The following is a 14,245-nucleotide window of genomic DNA, read 5'->3' on the forward strand; positions in this document are numbered from 1 at the left end:
TTGGAATGCTATAACAATACTAATCTGGTCATCATGAAAAAGAAAACTTTGCGGCATCTTTACAGACAAATACATTATGTGACATTAGCTTTAGGAACTATCTATTTTATTAAGTTCACATGGAATAAGCAAAGAAAGACATTAGTTTATCAAAGCAAATTCTATGAGGATCCAATTGTTGAATCTTGGGAGAAATACTTAATACAGTAGAAATAATTTAATCCTTTGTCCCTTAATTCCGGTCAATTACTCGTATAAAAAGGAGGAAGATAATAAATACCTCACAAGAAAACTAAAATCTTAGCACTCATTTGATTGCTAATTAATTTTGGTGATAGAATATACTTCACTGGTATAATTAGAAAAAAATAAGCTATTTTGGGCAAAAATACAACATGAAATATGCCACTTGTACTTTCTGTGTGTGCATGACTATGTGAATCTATCTATAAATATCTATATTTACAATAGATATCTCACTATATTCTTGATGAATATAGCTAATAATAACTTGGTGAGTGTAACCTTAATTTAGATTGGTATATAGAACAGTTCTTAGTTGAAGTATCTGTATGTAAATATGTGGGCACTTCAAAGAATAGGCTGTAAAAAGGGGGAAAGGAGACATGGCTAAATAGGGGGAAAATGTAATTAGCTGAAATACATACACTTTGATTTGATTTAATATGAGTAATATGTAGGCATGAAAGTCTTCCAGATGAGAGGAAGTAATATTCAGTTGCTCTCCCTTGCCTATTTAACTTTTTAAACATGTAATAAATTTAGAGAAAAATGTGAAAATCATGGAGTTTTTAAAACTATTCAGCTTCATAACCTCAAACCATAATTTTATGAATGAAGTGGTGCTCTTACCCCTTCCAAATCACTTTACATCAAAAGTAATGTCAGAACTTCTTCACAAAATGGGGTTGGGTTGAAGGACCCAACACACTATCTAAGTCTAGGAGGAAGGCATCTTTGTGCAGACACAGAGAGCAATTTGTGTACGAAGGTCTTTTCAATAGTTTCAATAAATTGGATCATCTATTATTGTGTCAGAGTTCCTTTTAAATTTTTAAAGTTTTAATTACACATGGTTGCCCTATTCATCTTTAGCTAAAATAACAATTTTACTGTTGTCATAAATAAAATATGGCTTTTAATAAGCTTAGTAATTAAAAGCAAATTTAAGCAATTGCATTAAGCTATGTATAATAATGAGCAGTCGAAATGTTCCCTCATTCTTATTGCTGCAATAATCCATTTGCAGTGCCAGTAGAGTTTATTTTTGTTCAACCCAGAAGAATAATTACACTTTTACTATCTCTTTAATTATTTTTAATAATCAGTTTTTGCTAAAGTTGATTAGAATGTGAAATATTATTCATGTCCTAATTGTATAATGAACATTAGAATCATTATGGTTAATACTTTTCTCTTCTGAACATGCAACTCACTCAGTAGAGCATTGTATACATCAGTGGTGGGTGCCTCTGCAGGTGGGAGAATCAGAAGGCCAGAGGGGTAGGCAAGACTGTACAAGGGAAGAAGCCCCACTCTTCATACTGACGTTACAGGAATGTAGGAGCAGGCAGGGCTTCAATCATGATGTCATGCCGCCATCTTGACTATTTTGAGCCCCATTGCCTTAGCCCTTCATACCTGCAAAAGGGAGCAAGGGATACTTATCTGGGTACAACTAGGTAAACCAAATAAGCCCTTTGGGACAGGTTAAGTATAGATTTTTTTTTAAAAAATGTAGCTTTTCTAAATGCATGGGTAAGTTTAGAAACATTTAGTATATTCATCTTGCCTAACTTCCCCCAAACCCTCCCCCTCCCCCCGCAGCCAATTAAGATATGTTCAGATCAGAATCTTTTTCAAATATGGTAATACTTAGAAACTGCTAAAAAGCATGAAAATAGCATTGCAGCATTTCTTGTCCAACCATCCATTTCCATTACCCCAAGCAGACAGGAAAGTTGGTTTGTTTATCATTTGTAATGTTGGCATAGCCAAAAAAAAAACAGTACTTCTAAACTATGCCATTCCATAGGATCTATGCTTATATGCAACACCTTTTCTTGTTGCCTCCTGCATTCGTTTGGAAAACATCCACTCACTGAGAACCAAAGAGGATGAAACATTAATCAAGTGGCTCAGGTTTACATAGCTAGTTTTTAAAAGGAGGAAAGAAAAAAAGAATTCAAGCCAAAGTGGTTCAGGGGACTTCAAGGGGTTCAAGAGAAATTAGGAGCCTAATAAGAGTAAAAAATGATTTTTTTATTGTGGCCTCAAGCCAAAGGGCAATTTTACATCACCTTTTTATTTTTCTGCCTCCCATTCCCTTCTCAGCATTGAAGTTAACCTGTTGATCATCTTCACATTTATCTGTCTTGTAATACTGAAAACAATCAGTCAATCAATGTTGTCACTCCTGTCAATCTCTAGGAACTTGTAAAAAAGAAGAACAAACAGCTTTTCTTCAGTAACCCCCATTCAAGTTTTTTTTAAACATGTGATTTTGGCAGTAAGCAAGCAAGTAAATAAATGTGCATACAACTATTTACAAATAAAATAAAAATAAAAAGCTTGTTTTCTCTTTTTGTCAGCCACTAGTATTAACATTCATGCCTAAAGTGCTTTTGTCTGCTGTGGATATAATTGATTGGTGCAGTATCCCTGTGAATCATAGCATGGATACCGTCAACCATTGATCAAAAACCATAACTCATTTGATAAGGGAATGAAAATATTAGATGGCGAGTTAAACTATTTTATTTTGATTATAACAAAAAAGAAAATATTGAAAAATAAATATTTGTAACTAAATTGGAATAAGTGTAATTAGGACAAATCAAATTTGTCCTAATGAGATTCTGCTGAATCTTGCTTGCTATTAAAAACAAATTGGTGACACTGTAAGTGAGTATATCACTGTGATCAGCTAAAAGATAATAAGGTAAAAAGACAATGTATCTTGGATATTGAGTTAATAAAGGTGTATTCATTTATGCTTCAATTTATGATAAACTTGATGGTAAAGAAGCGTGTGTGGGTATTGTTCCAACAGCATCTTTTTTGCAAAAGAAACAAAAATCAGCTACTGCAAGGATTCAAGAATTCCCCCAATTTTTTTTTCCTGTCCTGCACAACAGAATAACTGTCTTTCCCCCACCCTTCCAGACACACAAACACAGACACACAAACTTCAGAGCAGAATGATCTGTTTTGCATCTCTCCTTTGTTTTTCTAGGAGTCACATGGTTTTTAGTAACAGTGCAAGGATTACTTTTCCCAGAATCACCAGTCTGCAGCTGATTTTGAACTAGTGCAATGCACAAGTGATTCAAATCTATGCCCAGCAGTGATTGCAAATCTCAGTTGGAGTTGAAAAATGTCCCAGTGTTAGCAGGTTCATAAAATGTTTGCTAGGAAATTTTTTAGATGTTTCGGAAAGTCCAGGAATATCTATTATTTTGCCAAAATGCTATTTCCTCCCTCCCTTTATGTTATATACAAATTTGCTTCTCATTGTAAAGCAATAAATATATAAGAAAAACAATAAATATTCTTATGTTTGGAAAAAGGTACAGTACGAGCAAAACATTTTTTATCAATGACAAATTGAAAGATAAATATTTAAAACAATACTTCAGAAACTGTTGCAAATCTTAACTGTTGGAAAGTCAAATGCTTAATTGTGACCTGAGGCTTTGCCTGTTGTAACTATTTTTCTCTTTTCTACATTCGGTGTCTTCAATAATTTGGGATGATTTGTATCTGTTTATCAAGGACATATATTGTTTTTAAATAATTACTGCTTGCATTCTGTTTCAGGACAGAAAGATTATTTTAATCCTATTTGCTATGCTGCTTTTTAATTTTCTTACTCTATCATATGATTTATTTTATGAATTGACATATATTCATTAATATTTATGTGCTTTTCTTTTCCATCCATCTCTCTCCATCTCATGAAAAGCACACCAGGGTAAGTTAAACCACAATGGTTGCTGATCATAGTCATTTTCAGCACCATGTTTAAATTTTCTCCTTTATTTCATTTTTTATTTATTTATCTTACTATTTTGAATTGATGATCTTGAGAATTGAACTAAATTTGAATACTTAAATATTTTAAATTGGCAATATTTGACACCCTTTCAAAGTATGCATTTAGTTTATGAATATACCAGTTTATTTTTAAATGAACTGAGTGCAACTCTAAAGGTTTTTAAATAAATTATCAAAATATTCTAAATATTATATATGGCTTAGATTGCACTCAGTCATTTGATTCATTTACTTGTTCTATATGAATGTTATATAGAACAACAATATTTTGATTTCTTTCACTCTTGATTTCATCTCTTAGCAATTCAGTTAATTTGCAAATTTGCAAATACGTTTTATTGAGATTTTGGCTAAAACAGTAAAATACAAAACCAGCTCACTTACCTAGGTGAAAGATTCACTGAACTAAGCAACCCTCATTCCTAGCCAATATTCAGAGGATTGTACTTTTTAATCTTATAAACAACCAGAAAATCTAGAAGGGAAACAAAACTACTTGTAAGAATTAATATAATTTAAATAGGATCGGTTTTGGAGATTTACACAAAGTCATCTTGCTGAATATCAGAATCTTATTCATTTAAATTGTTCAAAAAAGATATTACTATTCTGGTTACAGTTGAATATTTATTTAGTTATTTTTATCCTGCCTTTATTTGTTTTTTTATAAATAACTGAAGGTGGCAAACGTACAGAATACTCTTTTTACCTTTTATTTTCATCACAATGAAAACCCTATGAGGTAGATTGGGTTGAGGAAGAATGACTGAACTAAGGTTACACCCTGTTGTCATGTGTAAACTGGGATTGTACACATACAGAGGCATACAGATAAATAGATACATATAGATATACTGTATATAGTAGTTGTTAGATCGGCGGCAATAATGACGAGGAGGCGTCTGAGGTAACCTTTCAACGGTTTATTGCAAGCAAGATAGAACGAACAGCAACTGTGAGTAGACTGGCACCTCTCCTCCGTCTGACAGCCTTTTATACTGAGCTGTCAGACGGACAGGCCAATAGCCTCGCGTATGACAGCCCGGCAACCGGCAGGCGCATCTGATTGGCTAAGACGCGCCTGGCTGCTGCTGAGCTGTCATTCGTAAGTCCGAGGACTTACGAGGCTACAACAGTAGTTACTAGTAACTTAATGATGAAGTTACAACAGACCCCTCAAGAGCTGCCTATGACCCTATTGTTCCAACAGCTGCCTCACCACAGTTACATGACCAAATTTTGGGCACTTGGCAACCCATATTTATGGCCGTTTGCAGCAAAGTCACAAGACTACAGTTAAAATGTTTTTATAAATGGTATTTTCTTTGGTTTTTGGCAAAACCACCCCATAGTGAACAATGGGTTCACTTGTCAACCAAATGTTCACTTTATGACTGATACGTTAACTTAATGAACACTGCAAAAATGTTTGTAACATCAGATTGTTCCTGTTGATGATCCACTTTATCATTGCCACAACTTACAACTGTAACAGTCCATTACAGTCATAGGTCAGGGACTACCTAAATTATAGTATTACTGTACCTTCAGTTTCCAGCGTCTGTAATTTTTTTCAACATGTTTACAATAACATGACCTTATGCATTAGGTAGTTTGATCAAGTCATCATAATGGTGGTATATTAGTAACATTATTACTTATAGATTGTTCAATACTGATTACCTTGCATTCTAAACAGTTTGCATTTACATAATATTGATGTTTAAGAAAGTGATAGTGTTCATTATGTATTAAAACAAGGTAGCAACAGTATTATTTTAACAAGCTGAGGTTTTATTCAAAGTATATTACATTTTGTTACTATAGACCCGGGATGGCGGACCTATGGCACGCGTGCCACAGGTGGCACGTGGAGCCATTTGTCAGGGCGTGTGAGGTGCTGCCCTGTCAGCTGGCCGAGATGGCGCAGTGGTTAAATGCAGCACTGCAGGCTATTTCAGCTGACTGCAGTTCTGCAGTTCGGCTGTTCAAATCTCACCGGCTCAGGGTTGACTCAGCCTTCCATCCTTCCGAGGTGGGTAAAATGAGGACCCGGATTGTTGTTGGGGGCAATATGCTAACTCTGTAAACCGCTTAGAGAGGGCTGAAAGCCCTATGAAGCGGTATATAAGTCTAACTGCTATTGCTATTGCTAGAGCACATCCGTGCGCTGGCCAGCTGAGTTCACCCTTTTTGAAGCTATTTTTCGTCCTCCCCAGGCTCCAGAGGCTTTATAGGAGCCTGGGGAGGGTGAAAAGAGCACCTGGTTTGCTCAGAGGGTTGTTTTGAGCGCTCCGGAGGCTTCAGGGAAGCCTCCTGAAGGTCCCTGAAGCCTCTGGAGGGCCTTGGGGGGAACACAGGGGAGGCTGTTTTCGCCCTCCCTAGGTTCCTATAAAGCTTCTGGAGCAAAAAAAAACATACAAAAAATGTGGGGTTGCACCTGTAGTGTGTGCATGTGCACTGAGGGGGTCATGCATTGCATTATGGGTGCAGCATACCCACACATGACCCCCCTGCGCTCCCCCCACTATGGCACGTGAGCCGAAAAAGGATCACCATCGCTGCTATAGAGTATATTATTTTTTTCTGTCATGAGATCTAAACAATCATATAAGCTTACTTTTGTTTTGCTTTTCACATAAGTATAATCTTTATTGTCATTGTACTTAAATACAACAAAATTGGTTATTTTTAACCTATCATAACATTTTTAACCTATCATAAATTTGGCTAACACACTATGTGTTTTTAAAAAAATGCAGAAGGGAAAGATTTAGCTTGCTACACTACACTATATGAACCAAAAATATTTAAAAAAAATAAAAACACAATAACACACATAAGATTGATCATTATTCTGATTTTTTTGCCAACTGATTTCATTCCTATCTTTCATTAATAAATAAATGTATGCGTAGATGGCTATTTTTTTTTCTTATGCTTTACATTGAAAATTTTCAATGTAGACCATAGTTTTCATCTAGATCACCTTTTTCCAATCTGATATCTTCCAAAAATTTTGGATTATGGTTGTTGGCCATGCTGACTGGGAGGATGAAAATTATATTTCAGTATATCTAGCAAATGCCAAGTTGGGAAAGCTGATCTAGTTTAACAAAGTGTGGAATATTCTTGTTGGATTCTACCTTTCTTCATTGGCACTCTAGATTAGAAACCTTTTTCTAAAATAAATGTGAATATTATTGTATAAATTAATCTTAATGAATTAATGTTTTGTGCATTAATTTAGGCCACATTCCTATAATATTTAGAAGAAAAATCATCCTAAATTCCATATTTAGGTTATATTTCCTATCTGTGTCTGAACTGGCTTGAGTTCTTAAAGTAAAGTTACAATGCCATCCACTCTCATTTGACATCATAAGAAAATACGCTTGACATTCCATGGAAAACAAATTAATATTGACAATTTTTCAACTTTTGGATTTGCAAATAAAATGGATTCTATTTATTACTAATCAGCTTTATAATTTTCAAATATTTATGGGTATACTACTAAATGGCTAAGATTAATTAAAAAGTATTAGTTGCACAGTGCAATAATATGGTATCCTATTTTAATTCCAGGAGATATGAAACATTTCAAATACTTATCATTGTATGTTGTACAAAAGACCACCTTAAGGCAACTTGCCCCAATTTGGTTGAGAACTGTAGAAGATGAAGATTTACATTGAGAAACTCTGGCACAGAGCACAAAACTTTCTATACATTTTTCTTTTTCTTTCATTCAGTCGTGTCTGCTTCTCAGCGACTACCCTCAATAATTCCCTGCAGTTTGTTTGCTAAAAGTTTTTCACAACTGGTTTGCCATTGCCTCCTTCGTAGGGCTAAGGGAAAGTGACTGGCCCAAAAGTTACCCAGCTGGTTTTGTGTCTAAGGCACTTTCTGGGTTTGTAACCTGATGCCTTAATTATATATCTGCACCGAGACTTACCCTATATTATTTTAATGCACAACAGAAAATCTCCCTGTTCTCACGATGTATATTAAGCAAAGCTGGCTATAATTAAGACACTTGAAGCTTGTGGCAAAATCCAGGTTGGACAAACTTGTTCCATATATTTTCCCAAGCCTAGTTATTTTTGTTCATTATCCCACTCTCCAACACGCTGTTCTGATTCAATTTTGTGCTAGCTTTATTTACCTACTGCATTAGTACACAAATTATTCTTAGGCTTGATTGGGATATTGCTGATAAAGTTATAAACATATGTATCATATATATAAAATATAATGGATCTGCTGCATATCACGCAGATTTATGGATGGCAGAGGCCATGTAGAATTGGGGGCTCAGAAAGCTATAAATGCAATTCTGAACTAAAGTTGCACCCAGTGACACCTGTTCTGCATAGCAGGGAAGCTGCAGACTATGCATTTAGATTTAGATTTTCTTTGCGACAGTTGTAATAGCACTCCTATGTGGTTATATTTTGGAATATTACTGTATTTTTTTTAAAAAAATGTGACTGATACAATAGAGGGAACAATCAAGGAAGTATATTGTAAGAAGGTCCAGATAATTTAACATAATTGAAAATGCATTGTGTTTGGTTTAAATTTTTGGAATTATTTTTATATCACTCAGAAATATCGAAGTAATACCTAAATAATAAACATAAGTGATGAATTAATTTTTCAGCATTTATCCTAAGGGAATGATGGAAGATTTTTCCAAGCTTTTCCTGCCTTCAAATATAATCATACATTTCAATTTGCAAATATGATTAGATACTTTTGAGAATCATTACTAGAAAACTGAGTTAATCGTGTGCTGTGCTCCTTAGTGTTTAACAATGTCAAGTAAAAGCCAGGGGTGCCTTCATTTTTCTCCTTTCTGAAACTCTCAGAAAACTGCTATGGGAGTTCTGAACAGGGAGGCTGTTATATTAGATTGAATATTAGAATGTATCTTACAGAGTTGCAATAAGAGGGAGTAATCTCACTATACCGTAGGTTTCATGTTAGTCTGAGAAATATATTAAAAGTTCTGTATAAACCCTGGCACTGTGTAGTTAAAAACAACCCCAATAACATTACTCACATCATTCATCAGGTCATACACTTTGAGACCTGCATCCTCCTGCCCCCAAAGAGAAAATTGTTATGGCCCTTGAATCAAAATATTATTTACCCCTGGATGTAAGTTATTTATAGTTGCAAAGAAATCTAGCAGACAATTGTAGCAGAATATCTTTTTAATGGTCATTTTATTAAACACAATGATAAAAACTAATACAAGTTTCAGAAAAGACAATAGAAAGGAAAAAATAAGTACAGGTAATTCTCAACTTACAACTATTCATTTAATGGCCATTTGAACTTACAGTGGCACTGAAAAAGTGACTTATGACCATTTTCACACTTATGACCGTTGCAACAGCCCTGTTGTCATGTGATCACAATTTGGACATTTGGCAACTGGCATATTAATGACATGTGCGGTCTCTGGTTCATGTGATCATTTTTTGTGATCGTCTGACAAGCATAGTAAATGGGGAAGCCAGAGTCACTTAACAACCATGTTACTACCTTGTAGTAATTCACTTAACAACATTGGCAAAAAAAGGTTGTAAAATAGGACAAAACTCACTTAGTATACAACAGAAATTTTGAACTCAGTTGTGGCCATAAGTCAAGGATTACCTGAATATTAAACAAAAAGAAAAATATTTAAAGAAGTAACCCCAGTTATCACAAATAATAACAATTTTAACAACAATCAGCTTCTATTAAAATATAAAAATACAATGTTGTCATTTCAATCCTAATCAGCAAAAGTCCATATCCAGAGAGAACAGTATATCTATTTTAACTTTGATCAAATAAACCATCTTTATATTCCTCCCTTGTACTTTTAACAATCTTGATTTTTAGTTCCTTTATATAATGTCTCAAAACTTGATCTTTTCATTATTTTCTTTGTCCTATCTCATAAAATTCTTGAAAGTTTGAACAATCCTCTGTTGTAAATCCAATATAGGAAAATTATAGAGATTTGTTACCTTAGTTTGTTACTCACATATCTTAAATATTAAAAAATGCAAAACATCTTTTGTATGTCCAGTGTACTACCTTTTCCCCTATCACTCTTGTAGCCTATCATTTTTAAATCTACAGATCAATCTCAGTCTCAAATTATAAGCTCCAATAAAACTTGTTCTCTTCCATAACCTTTTAAAGACAATCTATCTATAGAGACAAACACTCTTAACTTCTGAGTCCATTGTTCAAAAATATCCTTCAGTATATCCAAAATTAAAATATGTTGCTCCATTCTGTATTAATAAGTCAAATGTATTGTAAGTGTTCTTCTCCTTTAATTGTTATATTTATTTCCTTCTAATTTCTAACCTTCAAAGTCCCATCCTATCATTTTTTAAAGAATTCAAACCGAAAGCAATTTCCCACAGTAATGGCTCTTGTAAATAATTTCAAAATCTTATTCAAATGAATCTAGGCCATTAACCCATTTTTATCTTGTCAGAATCAAAATTTTAACCACCTTTTTGCTCTTTATTTTAAAAAGGTCCTTAAAATAGCATTTAAAACTTATTTCAATAAGGATTGAAGTAACTTAATCTGGTCTTTTCAGACTAAGTAAAGATTATCAATAACTGAAAAGTAATTAACAAGCAATTTCTGAAAGTGATTAGAAAAAAATATATGTGAACCCAGTGTCCTTTTATAGATGCCATCCAGGGTTTGAGCAAGATAGCTATTCCCTCATCTTCCATAGCTCTAAACCCATCAGAGACCATTGTCTTGCAGTCTTCTCATGAGGAGCAATCATCTGAAGCCCTTGAGGATGATCTCAAGTCCTCTCCTTATCTGGAGAGGAATTACAACAAACTTACATTTCATTGGGTCGTCATTATGCTATGGTGTTCAGTTTACCATTTCTTCTCCAGAAGTCATAGTTTAATATCTTGAGCCACCTAGATGATATAATTACTTTTCATCTCTGCAGAAACCATTTCAGAAGTAGGAAGATTTATAGCAGGGATGAACAACTAAAGGCCCTAAGATGTTGCCCATCTACAAGACCTAGTTCTTTCATCACAGGGCAAACTGATTGGAGTTAAAGTCCACCAATATTTGGAGGGCCACAGGTACACATCTCCAGTGTATAGAACATGCACTTGTGCATTTACAGCCTTGTCAAATTACAAACTATTTGACAAATCATAATTTTGTTAAGCTATAGGCAACATTTGCTTTAAAAAATATATCTGCAGTCTTTTAAGACAAAAATCAATTGCAGACAAGAGTATGTGGAAAACTACAGCTGACACATATTGAAAAAGCTGTGAAAATCTTGTTTGTTAAACAACTGGGCATTTTCTTGCATTAATGTCTGATTGTTTTCTACTTTATGATTAGAGCATAAATATGTTGGGGTGCTTAGGTACAGCTTCTAACAAAACAGAATGATTGTTTCATAAATCAGTTTGTAAAGTTGGAAGATGAAGTTAGGAAAATTAGTTTATTATTATTTTTAATGAGCCAAGATGAAATGCATCTCTAAAAATGAGAAAATGTTTTCACCAAAGAAGGTAAATACTCTTGCAAAGTGGGGAACAAAAATAGAGAAGTGCTTTCTAAAGTTCAAAGTGTATATATAGCAAACAAGCAAACTTTGATATGTATTATCAGTGACATGGTGCCTTACAATTTTATTTCATCCATATTGAAATCCATTTGTGATGTTGTTAGGTCTTAACTCCTGCTTTAACTATCTCTACTGCACTTTTAGGCATGAACTTCTGGAGGAAGCTCGGAGGAAGGGGTTACCCTTTGCACAATGGGATGGGCCAACAGTAGTTGCCTGGCTAGAGGTAAGCTTTAAGAAAACCTTCTAAAAATATTAGTATACATGATTTTACCTTCATCATAAGCAGTTTATAATTTAGGTTGAAAACAGAAATAGACCCTGTTACAACTGTTAATTCTCATTTCCCTCTTGAAATAATGTCTATAAACAGTTCATTCTTACATAGAATGACAAATGCTTTCCCCCCTTTTAAAAAAAGAATATTTCATAAGACATATCATACTAGAACTTTAACTAAAAAATGACCCAGTTTTTTAAAAAGATCAGCATATTTCAACCAAAATCTGTAGGAATGATAAAGCGAAAGTCCACTTGTACTTTGGAAATTGAAATGTAAATTATATTTTTATAATTTGGGAGAGAGAAAAAAAAATATTCTTGAGGAAGTAGGAACTTTAAAATAGTTTAAATAAGGTATAATGTCCACCATGTGATGAAAGTGAAATATATATGAGAGAGAAAACTACATAGCATTTGTTAAAAAAAACTTACATAGAATCTAGAAGCAGTCTTCATTTTTTAAAATTATACCACTATAAAATAAATTTTAAATCTGCAATCTAGAAGTAAATTAATACAAGAAAGCATTTGTAGAAATGAGTGTTGTGTGTTATGTCTGAATGTTACTTTAATTTTAACTCTAGTAATAATCCTGGTTTTTAGCTTTGCTTCAGTGACCAATTACTAGATTCCCTGATAATTATAATTTTGTCATTTAACCAGAATAATTATTAACTAAAGCATATTCAATTAGTCAGAAGGCAGGCATTTTTCATGAGGGCTTTCAACATGAAAGGCAGATTTTTTTTTAAAAAAAATGTATCTTCTTTGTATTAGTTCATATGCATTCAACATTCCTGTCAAGGTTTTTTTTCCCCCAGACTATTGTATTTAGATTATTGTTTGTTTTAGGAAAAAATAGTTTTTCTGGTAAAGGAGGTGTTACAATGGAACCAGATTATGATTATGGGATAAGACCATTATATTCTTATGTTTTGGGGGAAAGCTCTGGTGGTTTAATATAATTTTGAAATAAAAACTTTATAAGAAATCTAATGTCAGAATGGTGTACTGCCTTCTAAACCCCAATACCTAAGCCTGAACTTGCTTACCCAATCATTATGATGTGTGTTTAATGCAAGCTCCCAATTTAATTCAGCCTTGGTAATGAGAATAACCTTATTGCTCTTAACTACTGATTCTCCATCCCCAATAGCTTTGGCTAGGAATGCCTGCATGGTATGTTGCTGCTTGCCGCGCAAATGTGAAGAGTGGTGCTATCATGTCTGCACTGTCAGATACGGAAATCCAGAGAGAAATTGGAATCAGCAATCCTCTCCATCGCCTGAAGCTCCGTCTGGCAATCCAGGAGATGGTGTCCCTCACAAGCCCATCAGCCCCTCCAACTTCTAGAACGGTGAGTCATCAAGCACAAAAAAAAACATTTGCTGGATCTGTCAAAAGGCCAGTACCTGTAGATATCTCTGGACAATCAAATAATGAAGAGGATAATAGCTTATTATTCCCACTAGTGTACTCCAGTGACAGGTAATATTCAGTTATTTCTGAAGAAAAAAACCCTGTTTTGTCATTCTAGATGATAGGCATTGATAAATATATCTCTTCTCAGCATGTCCTGTCTTCTCTTGTAGAAGGGTGAAAATGTTCTAGTCAAGAAGTTAAATTCAGATGATAAACTGGATAACATTAAAGTGTGGGGAAAATGGACTAAAATTTAGCCTATATATAAAAGTCATCTTGATGTTATCCATTTTTCTATGGTGTTAGCAGAAGGCTGTCTTTTCCTCTCATGCAGAGAATGCACTCCTGAAGCAGGGAGCTATCTGTGTTTCCCACAATAACTAAAATGGGTGCGGTATGCTTTTCTGATACATGGAAACCCATTGCAGCTCATTTTCCTGGAGCTCCTTAATTCCTTTCCTTGTCAGGGAAAATATCAGAAAGCTCCCAGACCTATTGATCACCGTTTACCTTTCTGGATTACGACCATCAAACTGAAAATCATGTGGGACATTTGGGAATTAGTAAGAGGATGCTTTAAAATGCAGAAGCCAAATAGGCCAGCTTGGTAGACCAGGTTAGGATTTCAGTTCAGATGTATCTTATTTATTTATTATTGTTTTTTTAATCTTTAACAAGGTTTCTTTGTACTTTATCTAGGATACAGAATTACTGATTGAACTGTAATCCTTCAGATGGTTCACCAAGGTTTTCATACTCCTACATTATGGCCAATATCACTTCAAATATTTATTCATTAAAAAATATAATGCCCAATTGAGATTAAAG

At 34.1% G+C, this 14,245-nt stretch overlaps 1 protein-coding gene across 3 annotated transcripts in view; it reads left to right on the forward strand.

Annotated features, from left to right (window-relative positions):
* PPFIA2 (PTPRF interacting protein alpha 2) overlaps nucleotides 1-14,245 on the forward strand; it is a 219,358-nt gene that overhangs the window by 194,771 nt on the left and 10,342 nt on the right. For all 3 annotated transcript variants that reach the window (XM_032221044.1, XM_032221045.1, XM_032221046.1), the window contains 2 exons: nucleotides 11,858-11,939; nucleotides 13,152-13,352. In XM_032221044.1, coding sequence (XP_032076935.1) covers nucleotides 11,858-11,939; nucleotides 13,152-13,352 — 283 coding nt within the window. The remainder of the gene's footprint in view (nucleotides 1-11,857; nucleotides 11,940-13,151; nucleotides 13,353-14,245) is intronic.

This window comes from Thamnophis elegans, chromosome 7, assembly GCF_009769535.1.
Source record: "Thamnophis elegans isolate rThaEle1 chromosome 7, rThaEle1.pri, whole genome shotgun sequence".
NCBI classification, from domain to species: domain Eukaryota; kingdom Metazoa; phylum Chordata; class Lepidosauria; order Squamata; family Colubridae; genus Thamnophis; species Thamnophis elegans.